This window comes from Trifolium pratense, linkage group LG2 (assembly GCF_020283565.1).
Source record: "Trifolium pratense cultivar HEN17-A07 linkage group LG2, ARS_RC_1.1, whole genome shotgun sequence".
Taxonomy (NCBI): Eukaryota; Viridiplantae; Streptophyta; class Magnoliopsida; order Fabales; family Fabaceae; genus Trifolium; species Trifolium pratense.
This window is the reverse complement of record NC_060060.1, coordinates 50,303,676-50,318,426: the sequence shown is the minus strand read 5'-3', so window position 1 is coordinate 50,318,426 and position 14,751 is coordinate 50,303,676. Positions and strand designations below refer to the sequence as shown.

Genomic DNA, 14,751 nt, shown 5'->3' with positions numbered 1-14,751 from the left:
TAGTAACTAAACCAATACCCTATGTACCCCAAAAGAAAAAAAAAACTAAACCAATACCCTTAGTGGGCTCATCTTTTATTCTACTTTTGTTTTTTGATATAATATTCTACTAGTGTATACTCTCTCGGTCCCTAGATATAAACACCATTTTAAAGATAAAATTTGTCTCTAAATATAAGCATCTTTTCAATTTCTTAAACATATTTATTATTATTTTTTCAAACATAACCCTACTTTGCATTGAAATATGAAAAGTCAACTACAAATATATTTTTTCACAAAGGACAATTTAGTAATTGTAATACAAAAAATTACACATTTATTACACTATCGATTTTTCTTAATATGCGTGAAAAATTTCATGGGGCTTAAGGACAGAGGGAGTACTAAATTATATTTAATATCCTTGAAATATGTACGCACATACAATAAGATGATTATATATAAATATGATTATTGACATGATTGATTATTACTTATTTTATTTTTATTTTTTTCGGCTTTTCACCAACAGTTGAATCTGGTTCGGGGGTCAGTTCTGGCAGATTATTACTTATTTTATAAGCAAAGATAATAGATAGAGCATAAGGGTACTCCACCTGAGTATTCTCAAATACTTTGAATACCGATCAGAAAAAACATTTGGATTTATGACATGCTCTACCACTAAATCAAGAGAGATTTTTTTGCCAACCTACCACCTTCTCGCACGCCCAATTAGTTTTCTATTTTACCCTTATGCTTCTTAAGTAGCGGACGTGTAAAAAATGGTTTTGTTTTCTCAAATTTCTGTAAGATATTTTATCTTTTAATTTATTTTAAAGTTAAATGATATTTTTATTAATTATTATATTAATTATGGTTATATCAATCTTATTTCTACTTTGTGCTCATTTCCAATTTGTTGGTTACGGTCAAGATAACCGTTTCTATTTTATTGTCACTAACACTCGATCAATCCTAATAAATTGGAATTATTGTTTTGTCTTGTGATAATAATCAACAATGGTATATTGCCTAGATATTGTGGCGAGTGAACAGAAGAAGGGAAGAAGAGATACAACAAATTATATTACTAAAATAATGATACTAAGTTCCCATGAGCATCCAAAAAGTAGTTCTATGAGACCTTGCTAATTCACGTGCAGTGCTAGCAAGATGTGACTGTTGTATCCTGGAGGGTATTAGCTATGAGACCAACTGCACCGGGTAATTTACCTGTGGTGGCGAAATACTCTTAAGCCCAGTGCATTGCACGCCTCAGTCAATAATGCGATAAGTTCTTCTTGTTCTATAATTTTATTTTATTATTTATCTTATTTTATTTCTTGTTCAATAATTCGATACTGTTATTTTATTTGTTCTAATATTTCTTTGATTTATTATTATTGAAATAATTCTATGTAATATTTTTCCAACAATCTTAAGAGTAATTTTATTGACATGGAATTCTGTAGATTTATCGTTAATTTTATTTTGGAACAAATATGATTCGTTGATTTCCTCGGTTCAATCTACAAAAGCATGGTGCAATCAAGTCTATCGTAAGTTTTAAACTTTTCTCCCCTTGAAACCATCCACAAGGGGCAAGGTACGCATATTCTAATCTATAAACCTCACAAGTATTAATTTTTCGAATGTGTTGATATTGTGAGTATATCCTTTGAACATGTTTGGAAATATAGGAACTCTATGGTTTTTCAAACCAGTACTGTTTAGCTTTCTTTCTTATTGAGCATTATTTTGATAACATCATTTACCTTGTTGAGGAGGCTTGAATATTTTTTGAGCTTGCGTGATAATTTTAATCATGTTGATTTGAAATGTTTTGATGATAGATGTGTTTTAGAAATTGATATAAAATTATTTAGCACTTGTTTATTCGAGAAAGACGTACTAGTAGTAATTCTGAACTTGAACTTCTAAAAGATTTATATTATATGTTTTTATGAAAAAGTGTGGTCGCTGAGTATGATTGAATAAAGAGATATAATTATTCTAATATTTTTGTGAAAATAAAATTACCCTATATATCGACGTGACCAAGTTTTGGTATGAGTAGTACTCTTTATAAATTATGAATTTGTTGTCTATAGTGAGCTTGTGTCTTGGTTTATTACAATGTTTATTCTATATATGCGAATTGCAAGATTTGAGAAAAATTGGAGATACTATGTTTTGGATTGCACTCGGTTGTGATACATTGGGGTGATATAAAATGAATTGGTTTTAAAGCTTTAGTACTTTCAAACTTTGATTTCTCCAATCGGTGAATAATATTTTGTTGTGCTTATATTGTTCACTATTTATATATATATGTATATATATTGTCCTCTAATTGTTATTCAAGTGATGCAGGCAGTAAGGTTTTGTCTCACGGAAAAATGTTGTGCTTTCTCCGAGGAAAATTGAGGAGATATTTTATTGAGAAATTCCATGACCTGAATATGTGATAGAAAAGATGTCGCTTAGAAATATTCTAAGTAGACTTGAATATAATTGTGACTAATGAAATATTTGAGAATACCATGAACTATATAATATGGTATATTGTGGATTATCCATTATATTAAAATAATACAATGATGTTTATTGAAATTTGTTGATATGAAAATTAATTATTATGTGGATTAATTTCTCCAATATGGGGGGTTTGTCGCTTGAAATTATTTCGAGTAGACTTGGATAAATAATTTGCTGGAGAATTAATTTTACCAAATGTGGGGGTGTTGTCACTTGGAAATTTTCAAGTAGACTTATACTAATAAATCTAAATATAGATTGAATTTCTCCTTTTGTGAGAATATTGGTTGCTTAGAATTTATCTAAGTAAGCCTATGATAATATATCATAGATGTAATTTGAAAATAAATGATGAAATATTGATTAAGAGACGTCTTAGTCAATTTATTATAATTTTGTGAAACAACGCGTTGTTGAGTGATATATATAAAAGATCCTGTGATAATCCCACTGAACAAGAAACTAGTGGATGATATATACATCGAGGGGGATGGATTTATGTCCAATACAAAAATTGAAAGTGATGGTAACCCAACATAAATTGTGAAAATTCGCAAGGCTATGTTCATATGGGTAAGAACAAGTCACTTGTCAATTTGAGAAGACACTATCCAATTTCTATTTGAGTTCATCCATATGGTGTAGTATGGTGAGGATAGTGTATACTACAGCGATGGAGGTTGAATTTTTCTCTTAATGAATCTATAGCTCATGAATGAGTGGTGTGCTTGACTGTGGTGTACACTTGATAGATTCACCTATATGAGTGTTGAGGTGTGGCCGCCTCCATGAAAGCTTGGACAGAATTTCTAGAGCCACTCACGAAATCCAGGAATAGGTGCAAGGCCAAAATGCACCACACCGCGTTGAACAACTTTGGACGAAAGATCAATGTGAGTGATGAAGTCACTGTTTCACATACGGAATGAGGTTCATAGAGGTTATAATCTCACCGACATTCTAGTGGATCAAATTTCATTTGCTCTATGTGCTAGTTCATAGTCCAAAAGACACTAGTACTTATGCGTTGGTTTTTCACGCTCTTGGGAACACTTAAAACTTAAAATCTAAAACTTTAAAATAAATTGCGGGGGATTGTAAGATATTTTATCTTTTAATTTATTTTAAAGTTAAATGATATTTTTATTAATTATTATATTAATTATGGTTATATCAATCTTATTTCTACTTTGTGCTCATTTCCAATTTGTTGGTTACGGTCAAGATAACCGTTTCTATTTTATTGTCACTAACACTCAATCAATCCTAATAAATTGGAATTATTGTTTTGTCTTGTGATAATAATCAACAATGGTATATTGCCTAGATATTGTGGCGAGTGAACAGAAGAAGGGAAGAAGAGATACAACAAATTATATTACTAAAATAATGATACTAAGTTCCCATGAGCATCCAAAAAGTAGTTCTATGAGACCTTGCTAATTCACGTGCAGTGCTAGCAAGATGTGACTGTTGTATCCTGGAGGGTATTAGCTATGAGACCAACTGCACCGGGTAATTTACATGTGGTGGCGAAATACTCTTAAGCCCAGTGCATTGCACGCCTCAGTCAATAATGCGATAAGTTCTTCTTGTTCTATAATTTTATTTTATTATTTATCTTATTTTATTTCTTGTTCAATAATTCGATACTGTTATTTTATTTGTTCTAATATTTCTTTGATTTATTATTATTGAAATAATTCTATGTAATATTTTTCCAACAATTTCTACCCCAAAGTTTGTCCCATTATGGATATTTACCTTTCCTAGTACTCCTTGCAAAAAAATTTCCATAAACAACAAAACCTGTCCCATATTTTGTTGTAGTTTCAGCCTCTGAAGCTGCCACAAGATTCTCTCCTTAGCTCTTAATTCAGAGCTTCTTTCCTCTTCTTGTGCCTTCTCCATGCAGCTTGAATAAAACAAGCAGCCCAAATTCTCCATCGGTGTGAATAAAATCTGAAGTTATGTCTAAGTTGTTTACTATGTAATCTTCTAAATTGAGATGCAACAAACTTAAGATCTTCAGCTATGAGTGCAAATGCTTCTACTTCTGAGATAGCTTTAACTGTTCTTGTCGAAGAAGGGAGTATCACACTTAGTCTTGGATCCAATGCCCATGCTAATAATTCTTCACCACAGAAATTGCCTGGACCTGGACCAATACAACATGAGTTGAAGAATCCGGCTCGGCCTCCATTTTGTTGAGAATATATCAAGTGTGAGTTTGTGGAAATAGTCTCACATTGGATAGGAATGTGGTGACTTGAACATTTATAAGTGGGAGAACCCATTCACCTATCACCTTAAGGTTTTGGGTGGACAAGTGGTGTGTCTCCTACAAAAGTGTGTTGCTCAAAAGAAAAAGTCCCACAAAATTGAATGCTCCTTGCCCGACCCTCCCAGATTGTTGTGCTAACACATTTGTAGTGCAAGAATCAAGATGACCTCTAATTACGAAGAGCATTTCATTTACTGGATCACCCTCACGAACAAGGTAAGTGCTTTCTGTGCATAATGCAGGCTTTAGTCTTTCACATATTGTGTCTAGCATCCTCTCAGCCATTTGATCAAACAAAGGAACGTGTTATAAGAATCAGTTATTTGATAGTTTCAACTGTTATACGAAAGTTAAACTTGAGAACTTATCAAATAAAGTTGAGATTCAGATGCTAGTCTTAACTTTACGAGAAGTTACTCTTTACAAATTGTTCCAATATAATATATATATATATATATATATATGCTTTTAATAACGACATGTCACTGTGATACTGATATGAACCCTGATAAAGGTTTCTGATATTTTCACAACCGTGATTGAGGTTACATTAGCCAAATTTGACGTGATTTCTTTGGAATATCAAAGATTGAGACATAGTCTTGGCTGCAATTAAAAACTATCTAGGCAAAAAACTTACTTCTTGTGTTGTGACTAACTCCTCAAACTAGTTCAAGACAAAGATGGCGTTTGATGTCTCTCCTAAGATCCAAAGGAAGTCCTTATATTTGGTTATATTTACGAATAGACTCTCTTAGTTCTGAAGGTAAATTGCCTATGATGCATCCATTGTTCTGTATCATGTCTTTTCACTCTCCAGTCTCCACTCTTCTAGGCGAACAACAATCGATTGAAGGTATGTCTGCAAAAAAACACATTTTCAAATCATATCGCATCCAACATGAAAAACACTTTTCTATTGGACCAAGAGAAATAGATTAACCGTGCTTACCTGTGCATATTACCACTCAGCAATGCAAAAAGAACCAATCAAAGAGTTGCCGCAACAATGGCAAGGCAACCATTATTTCTCCAATAAAAGTGCTAGTAAGTAGGTCTTGCCACAACAATGGCACCCTCAAATCCGAAATGCATTAACACTCGAGAGATAAAATAAAAGAGTAAGGTAAAATATCTACTTCTTATTGTTTGTTTCATATCATATGGTATAACAAGGTAGAAAAAATCTATATACTTCCTTAAGCCCCACCAGAAGCAAAATAAGTACTTATTGAAGAATGGAGAGGATGTTACTTGAGAAGTCACGGCGTCAGCATATATACCAAACTGCATTTGGCGAACATAAATTTGTGACATTACTAGCTACTATAAACCATTTGGTGACCCTCAAAGGCTGAAACAACATAAATTTGATAAATAATTTGTGGTATTTCATTAAAATGTGAAAATATGAGGAAGATATAAATTATGCTGTATTTTTTGGAGGAATGAATCTCCTTCGGTGGAGATTTCGTTTGAGTCTCTCTTGAGCCTTATAAGTTATAAAATTAATAAAATTTGATTTTGGCCTCTAATTTGTTTTATTGATTTTATTTCCTCCAAAATTTGTAAGTAGTTTTCTCTCTTTGAAAACGAACAAATTCTGATTTTAATACATGTAAAAAAAAATTTGTTTTCATCCCCTCTAAACTATAAATTACAATCTTATTTTAGTTGCACAGTGTCAGCACCATAACATGACATACATTATTAGATACATGTCGTTGCTTATAAAAAGAAAAATACATATGTCGTTAACATTTTATTTTTTTTACGAAACATATGTCGTTAACATGTCACATTATAGTTGAGATAAAAATTAATACTTCGAAATTTTATTAGAATATAATCACAATATTACCAAAATAAAAATATATTCATTTTATGGATAAATAAAACAAATTTAATAGCTGTGGTTATTTGATTAGTATTATTTACTTGTGAACATGTTACCCAATGATACAAAAATGGATATTTTTTCATAAATATTTACTGCTGTTTGATAAAATTGCCAGTGGTCAGATCATTTAGCATCACCCAAAAATTTTGGGAACACTAACATTATATTTTCAAAAGGCTTGTTATCCTTTTATAAAGGACCTGTTAACTTTTAACTACGTCAATGGTGTCATGGATTTCAGAAACTGTTTAATATTACATAGCCAACAGAGAAACATGCGCATATCTTTGGACAGTTCTCCTTTTCTCCATCTATGCTTTACAATCACCAATTATATCGAACACATTTTCCTTGAGTTTCTCCATTATCTGCGGAAAGAAACGAAGAAACAAAGTGTGTTAATAGAAATTGAACCATGCAGCATAAGTTTTGATACAGTAGAACTCAATGATGCATACCAAGCTAGATTCGCTAGCCCATCTTGTGACGGAGCTGGCAGCATTTTGGAGGTGAGAACAGTGTAGGGAATCAAATTTCAAATAATAGGTTGAGTTTTCATTAGCATCAGCAACCCAGACATGGTTTGTATGGTCTTTCTCCTTTTTTATAAGATTACAGAAACCAACCTGCATATAACAATAACACAGGTTTTACCTAATTTCTGAAGTAATGCAGAATTAATAGTGTTTTGCAAACTAGACAGCCTAAAACAATGGAATTCAATCCCAATCCATAATGTATAGCTTAAAAAATGGTAGTAAGAAAAGGTATAGAACCATGTAATTACCGTAGATCCAGCGAGGTTATAGTTGATTGGTGGAAATGAATCATGATCAATCAATGGAGAGCAAAAGCAAATGGCAAGTAACGTGTCCATTAACTTTTCTGACCGTAAACCATGCATGATGGATCCATCAGTAACAAAAACCCATTGTTTCTTTTGCTGATTTGATGTATAAACCTCTCCCACATGCACAACAAATGCAGCAATATCGAACTCACTGTATAAAAATAATAACAAGGCTATGTCAAATATTTTCTTGATATTCTTTTTTTTATTGTTAGCACAAAGATATAAAAGGACTAGGGTAACAATACTTGGAAAGAGGGATGTCACTCAAACTTGACAATGGGATTGATTTCCGACTACTGAAAAATGGCCTGCAAAGGACAACAATAGGGAGGGTTTAGAATTAACATAACCATAATAAAGCCAAGTAGAAATTCTCTTTTCTTTTTTCCATCCTATTCTGAGTGTTAGAGACCTACTTAAACTGTTCCTTTGCACTAGAAGATAATGGCAACCACTTGGTAGTAGATCCTCTAGTCTGCAAGTGAAGGACATCCGAATCAGAGCCTGATGGTGTGAGTCCTGCAATTGCATATGCTTCTCCCTCTACCAGCTCCTGGCGCTATCACATTGTAACACAATATAAAGAAATTTTTTAATTGTGAGCAATCTTCTAATGTCCATGATAAACACTTATGACATAGTATTGGAAGAAGGGAAATGAAATGTATAGTAACCAATTAGGCATGCATCGGAAAATCATCTTCATACAACTCTACAGCCATAGAAATGCTGAAAAATTATTAACATGTGGAAATATGATTAATCTTTGCAATTGGCTCATCAGATTCACCTGCTTCTGCGTTGGATTCCAGATTGTTACTATGCCTTCTTTAGGCTTCTCTCGTCGAGTTTTATAAGTTAATCCAACTACCCGTAACCTCATAAATGGCGTTACTTCTCTGTTCCCCAAGCCAGAATCTTTCAAAGCTTTCTCAATTGAACTTTCCATTTGTGACTGTCTGGTTGCCTGGAGATGGATGTGAAATCATAAATATCTTTCTGCATATAGATTTCTACTAATACAGGAATATAACCTCACATTTAATTTGGCCTTATAAGCAGCAAAAGAATTAAGTTGCTCCGGACTCATATCTGCCATTAGGAATTCGGGTTCTGCAGCTGTCTCCAGCATCTTATAAATCTTAGCCCCTTCACTATCGCCATAATCATAAATATGTGAACCCGTTCTTTCCTTCTGATACTCCGAAACAATGTTATCTACAATAGCGGAGCGTCTAACGCCATACAGGTGATTAGTCATAGCACAAAAAACAACATTCATATTAATGGAATGTGAAAATAACAACCACACATGTGAGAACCTGATCATTAGTTAACTAACTGACTAGCTAAACAATTACCTATCACAACCATGTACAAAATCATACGTAATCAATCTATGCCAAAAATGCTTTTAAAGGCAATAAATTTCTATTGCAGAAATATAGAGTTCACCTGAGATGAAAAACTATATGTTTACAAATAGATAGAAATCAGACATTAAAAGAAAAATGGGTAGCAGAAACTATCAATAGGATTCAGTTGATCATTTTATTGGCACATTTCTTTCTTTTCTAGAGATGGGGGGAAATGGTTTTCTTGGAATTTTTTTTTTTTTTGGAACTGGTATTCCTTTTGTTATCCTTTCTTCTAGAATATTTTATAGCAAATTATTATGAGGAATCATGCTCCCCTTTTGCCTTTGGTCAAACTTTTGCAGCACAACTTACTCTATTTTACAATTTTATGGCTATGGTTCTTATTGTCAGTTTATTACCAAATGTCGCCAAATGCTTTTCCCAATGATTATTAGTATCACAATCCTTGGCAGTTGGCATGCCAATTATCCATCGTTTTACATGTCCTCGTGATATTAACATTAAAATAGGCAGGATACCAACGACCCAATACCTTATATTGCTAGAAACTAACTATAAAAGTTAGTAGTTATTATGCATGTTTTTCATTCAATAAATCCAAGCTCGTGTTCCTAGAAAGAAGGCACTATACTGGTTAGGAATTGCTTTTCTAAAGGATCTGTTTGCGAGTTGGTGAGATGCAAAATGACAAAATAAATAAGAAGTTTCCTTTCATTTCCTTGCTTCTAGATACTAGGCCTACCAAACCTTAATTGTCTGCAGAATCTAATATGTTCTACCATGTATATTGGAAAAGGAACATGGAACATCAAAATTTAGCCAGATAATATGCAATCTAGTCGATTGTGAAACTCAAACAGAGATAGAGAACTGAAGTACAAGCACAAAAAGCTATCAATACTGAGGGAATATTCACATCAGACTAAGAAAAAGGAGATTGATGGCAATATTAATCCACAGTGGTTTCTGCTTATGAATAACATGAGAAATCACCTTTGATTGTGCAGCTCCATCATTTTATCCTCCATCCTCTCTGATATGACAACAGATCGTCCACTGCTTAACCTAATATATAAGGAAAATAGTTCTTGACTTTCTGGATAGCATAATTAAAAAAATATTTCTGAAAAGAAATTTACTGTGATAATCAGTTTTAAGTTACCTTTCTTTGTAAAGAATGGGATATATGCGAGTAATTCCTGCCAAAGTTTGAGGTACTAAACCGCCATTGCTTTTTATGCATTTAAAAGCCAAAGGTGGACCAGCAACTTTACCTGTCGATTAGCTCAAGAAGATAAGCTCATGGAACAAGATGCTAATTTTCTCTAACTTGAAAAGAATGATATCCACAAACTAAAAGATGCTTACAAAATCCTAACCGATCAGCCCAATGAGCTCTATATGTTCCATTCATGTGAAGAAATAAACTAACTGTTGATGACACCTAAAATTAGAACAGAATTTGAGGAAACCATCCAACAGGAATACACATACACACAAATACTCGATCATAATCCTAAACCACAAATAACCTCAAGGGGTGAAACTGGCCCATTCCAGCCACATAATCCTGCTCCCCAGATCTGCACAAGGAATATGAAAAAGAAATCAGTATTATCTGTGTTATAGTCGTTGAAAGTAAGATAAACAAATAGAGGCCAGCACATTACCCGAAGCTTTTGTCCTACAAACAATCTTCCAGTAGCCAGTTGCTTTGACAATGGAACGTCTAAAATGGCATTTATAGAATACCTGTGAAAGAAAACCACTCTGCGTTCGAGGCAACCTCTTATATTTTGAAATCATAGATTCATACAGCATGCAAGTTGAAATTCTTACCATCCATCAGTTAGTTCAACTTTTACTGCTTCCGTGCTCTGATTCCCGGTTTGTGCCTCAAATAATGTCCCACTTTCAAGTACATGATCAGAGTGAACGCTAGATATGCAGAGAGTCATCATTGAAGAAGGCAATCCATCCCCTTCGAGAATTTTCTTGATGGTAGACCGGTGGCCATGATTCACTTCTCTTTCATATCTATGCATCAAATGTCATCATTAGTTTTTTATAAAGTATATGAGACATACCTCAAAGTCACGGTTATAAACTGAGCAAACTGTACCAGCTGTCTTATGTGACAGCTGTAATTGTAACTAGCTTCAGTTATAGCTATAGTTATACTGCACCCACTGGGTGAAGGTTAAGAGTTAGTTATGGCTGTTCCTGCTATCCTACACTTTTATTTTAATCAATACTGCTATCCTACACACTAGTGTAGGTTAAGCGAAGGCTATATAAAGATGTAATTTTTCTTTGTTGATGGTAATGAAAATAGAACATTCAGAATCACAAAGTTAGTTACAAAAGAAGTTATGAATTCTGTCTAAGCTTTACATATAGACCTAAAATATATTGTCCAAGAGCATTTACATACCTGTACTTCAGTTCCTCAAGCACATTTGATACAGTCAGAAACTTTCCAGCGCACCTAGCTGGATAGCATCTCTCATAGCATGCCAGTTTCCAAACAATCCACTTGTAATGATTCAAAACCCACCTAGAGAGATGTGCAATAAGAGTGTATAACTATGCCAATTAAAACTAGGCAAAAGAACATATTTTAAGTAAAATATGATGAGTAAAACATAACACACCGTGACCTCCTAGTACCAAACTCCCCTAATTTATTAAATTTAACCACAGAGGAGCTCTTATCATCCACATAACAATTGAATATATCAAGTTGCAATTACTTTCGGACATGCTCCAACTACCTAAATAACCTGGCCTTGCATCATACTACTGTGTACTAAATTATATGCACAAAAGTGCTTAAATGTGTTGGACTCAAATATAAGCAAAAGTTAGATATTCTATGCACATTTAATGCTACTATTCCAAAAACGCCCTCACATTAATTATAAATATTGCGAGAAGATGGTCATCATAAATAGGTGCGAGGTAGTAAATGTGCTTTCTTTTTTACATGAAATCAAGAAACTTAGATGCATTTAAGTACCACTCTTAACAAGTGTGAAGGTAGGTATTTTTACTTTTAATTGAGTCCGGAGGGAGTATAGATTAACAAATTACAAAGCAAGGTTTTCATTAACAGTTCCAGAGATACTGAAAGCAAAAGTTCAGGACAGAAGCAATTTACTCTTTTGAAGCAAAATGAAGGGAAGCTCCGTGCTGTGCCAACAGATGGACGAAAGCTTCTGCTCCCGTACCACTATCATCAGACCCATCATTGAATATGTACTTTCCTGCATTACCTGACGTCACCTGTCTGACTTGGTTGGGAAAATGCTGCAACAAATTTCATTTTGGTGTACAAATTATAGTCAGTACTACTCAGTACCAAATGAGGTCCTAGGAGAAGATGAAAAACAATATTGAGCATATATTTATTGCACTGACCAGTTTTTGTTCTAATGGAGGAACTGCGAAAAATTCCTTGATGTGCATCCTTGGATATCGAAATGGGTATCGGGTAGAAACATTTCTTTTGCATCCAGAAGCACCAGATGATAATTGAGACAAATCTTAAGAATCACACATATCACAATGAGTATAATAGATCTTGCAACTAATAAATATGAAAGGAATGTACTAAAAAATCCCAAGTCATGCTTACCGTTAGGAAACTTTTGAACAACTTGGTCACCAGAGGCAGAGATATTGGAAATGCGAGGCTTTTTGAAGGAAGAAACAGTTGCATTTAATCCTAGTCTCCTTTTCCCACCGGAAGGTTGTTTATTGTTTGTATTAATTGTGGTAGTTGTGTTGGAAATATCAACCAATGCCCTGCCCAAAGGCTTTCCACGTGAACCCATTCTTGAAGAAAAACCATTCAATGAAGAACTTTTTATTGTTGAGTTAACCACATCATTTTTGTTATACAAGGGTTTCTGTCCAGGAGTGCTGCTACTTTTACGACCACAGTCACTTTCATTCACAGCATCATCAAATTTCCTGATTAAGTTATTCCCATTGCCTTCATGGGGAAGCTTATTTGAAAATTCCATTTGTTTAGAAGGCTGCAAAGGGTATTTGAAACTTTTTTTCATGTGATTGTGATTGCTCTCTGGTGTCATTTGATGAAGCAAAGGAGTCTGAGTATTATTACTCTCACTTCTTTCAACAGAAGAAATGATTGTGTTGGTTTGTCTCTTATCCGGAAACGAGAAAAGTGAATCCCCTCCATCAAAGAAATCTCCTAAATCAGGATCACCAAGAAGGCTCCTAGCGCGTTTCAGCGCATCACGGGAAATGGATAATGACCTTCCCCCTGCAGTTTGGAATTTGATTGAAGACTGCTTAGCACCACCACCTAATCCACTATCTGGCTGCACACTTGTACTCTCAAAACCGTTCTTTAATCGACCAACTAGAGGACTTTGAAATGACACAACACTTGTCGCTTTGCAACTATCCATGAGCTGTAAATGAGGTGATTCTTCATCAAACGCATTAAATTTTGTAACATTCTGAGGGGTTTGAATATGACCAATAGTTTGGAATTTACTCGGAACTTGCTTAGCACAACTAACACTGCCACTATCTGGTTGCACAATTTTATTCTCAAAACCGTGTTTTAATCTACCAACTAAAGGACTTTGAAACGACACAACACTCTTCGTTTTGCAACTATCCATAGACTGTAAATGAGGTGATTCTTCATCAAACACATTAAACTTTTTAACATTCTGAGGGGTTTGAATATCACTAACAACAGATTGGAATTTAACTGGAGCTTGCTTAACACTGCTACAAGCACTATCTGGTTGCACAATTTTATCCTCAAAACCATTCCTCAATCTACTAACTAAAGGACTTTGAAACGACACAGAACTTGACTTTTTACAACTATCAATAACCTTTAAACGCGGCAATTCTTCATCAAAACCATTAAATTTCTTAGCACTAAGAGGGGTTTGAATATCACTACTTACAATTTCATCATTCAAACCTAATCCAAGTAAAGTCTTTGCTCTAACAATACCATTAGGAGAAATAGTAACTTTTCTTCCAGAAGCTGTCTTGAAAAGCGAATTCGAGAATCCAAAACTATCATCCATCGCATTTTCATCATCTGCACACAAAAATACATTAATTAAAATCAAAACGCTTCAAAATTCACCTCGCCAGATAAAAAATAATTCAATAATTATTATCATAAAATGACGAAGAATAAAAAAATAAAAAGAAATAATAAGGTTAATGAAATTGAGAATCATACCTTGAGGTTGGAAAAGGTGTGAAGTGGAAGCATGTAGGAGAAGATTGTACATAGAGGGAAGGGTGGAGGTGGGAATAGGAGGAGTGGGAGGTTTGATAAGATTTGAAGTGTCGTCGGAGTTGATTTGCCACCGGTAATTGTTGTCGGCGTCGGAGAATAACTGCCACGTCGACATTTTTTTTCTTCTGTTGAATCTTCTTCGTCTTCTTCGTAATTGATTGAATTTGAGGGTTTAACTCAGTAAATTAGGGATTTCATTTGTTCGAATTCTTTTTTGTTCTGGGGGATGGCGGGAAACAAATTTTCGCTTCTTCGAGATACGCACTCACTACTGTTCTCTTCTCTGGTTTCTGTGTATATTTTTCTTGTGAAAATTTTAAAAATACTCTTTTCTTTTTATAATAATTATTTAATTAATGGAGATACACCAATAATGAAAGTTTTATCCATGATCATCCGATAAAAAACAATTAATTTATCATGTGGTACCAAGAAGAAAAAAAAGTTGATATGACAAAAAAAATATGATTGTTATTTGTTATTGGTAGATAGTGTTTACACAATCACGGT

The 14,751-nt window shown here is 33.8% G+C and overlaps 1 protein-coding gene and 1 pseudogene across 1 annotated transcript; both read right to left on the bottom strand.

Annotated features, from left to right (window-relative positions):
- Nucleotides 1-4,355: 4,355 nt before the first annotated feature.
- Nucleotides 4,356-6,124, bottom strand: LOC123904888 (annotated as a pseudogene).
- Nucleotides 6,125-6,833: 709 nt separating this feature from the next.
- LOC123908164 (protein BREAST CANCER SUSCEPTIBILITY 2 homolog A-like) lies at nucleotides 6,834-14,588 on the bottom strand. The gene is made up of 18 exons (XM_045958710.1): nucleotides 14,182-14,588; nucleotides 12,577-14,034; nucleotides 12,360-12,484; nucleotides 12,100-12,248; nucleotides 11,374-11,496; nucleotides 10,779-10,976; nucleotides 10,610-10,691; nucleotides 10,472-10,522; nucleotides 10,308-10,383; nucleotides 10,102-10,213; nucleotides 9,933-10,004; nucleotides 8,600-8,795; nucleotides 8,351-8,527; nucleotides 7,977-8,119; nucleotides 7,806-7,868; nucleotides 7,495-7,708; nucleotides 7,166-7,333; nucleotides 6,834-7,075 (listed from the first exon to the last, which is right to left on the bottom strand). The coding sequence occupies exons 1-18, from the start codon at nucleotides 14,354-14,356 to the stop codon at nucleotides 7,019-7,021; spliced, it is 3,639 nt and encodes a 1,212-aa protein (XP_045814666.1). The 5' UTR covers nucleotides 14,357-14,588; the 3' UTR covers nucleotides 6,834-7,018.
- Nucleotides 14,589-14,751: the final 163 nt, after the last annotated feature.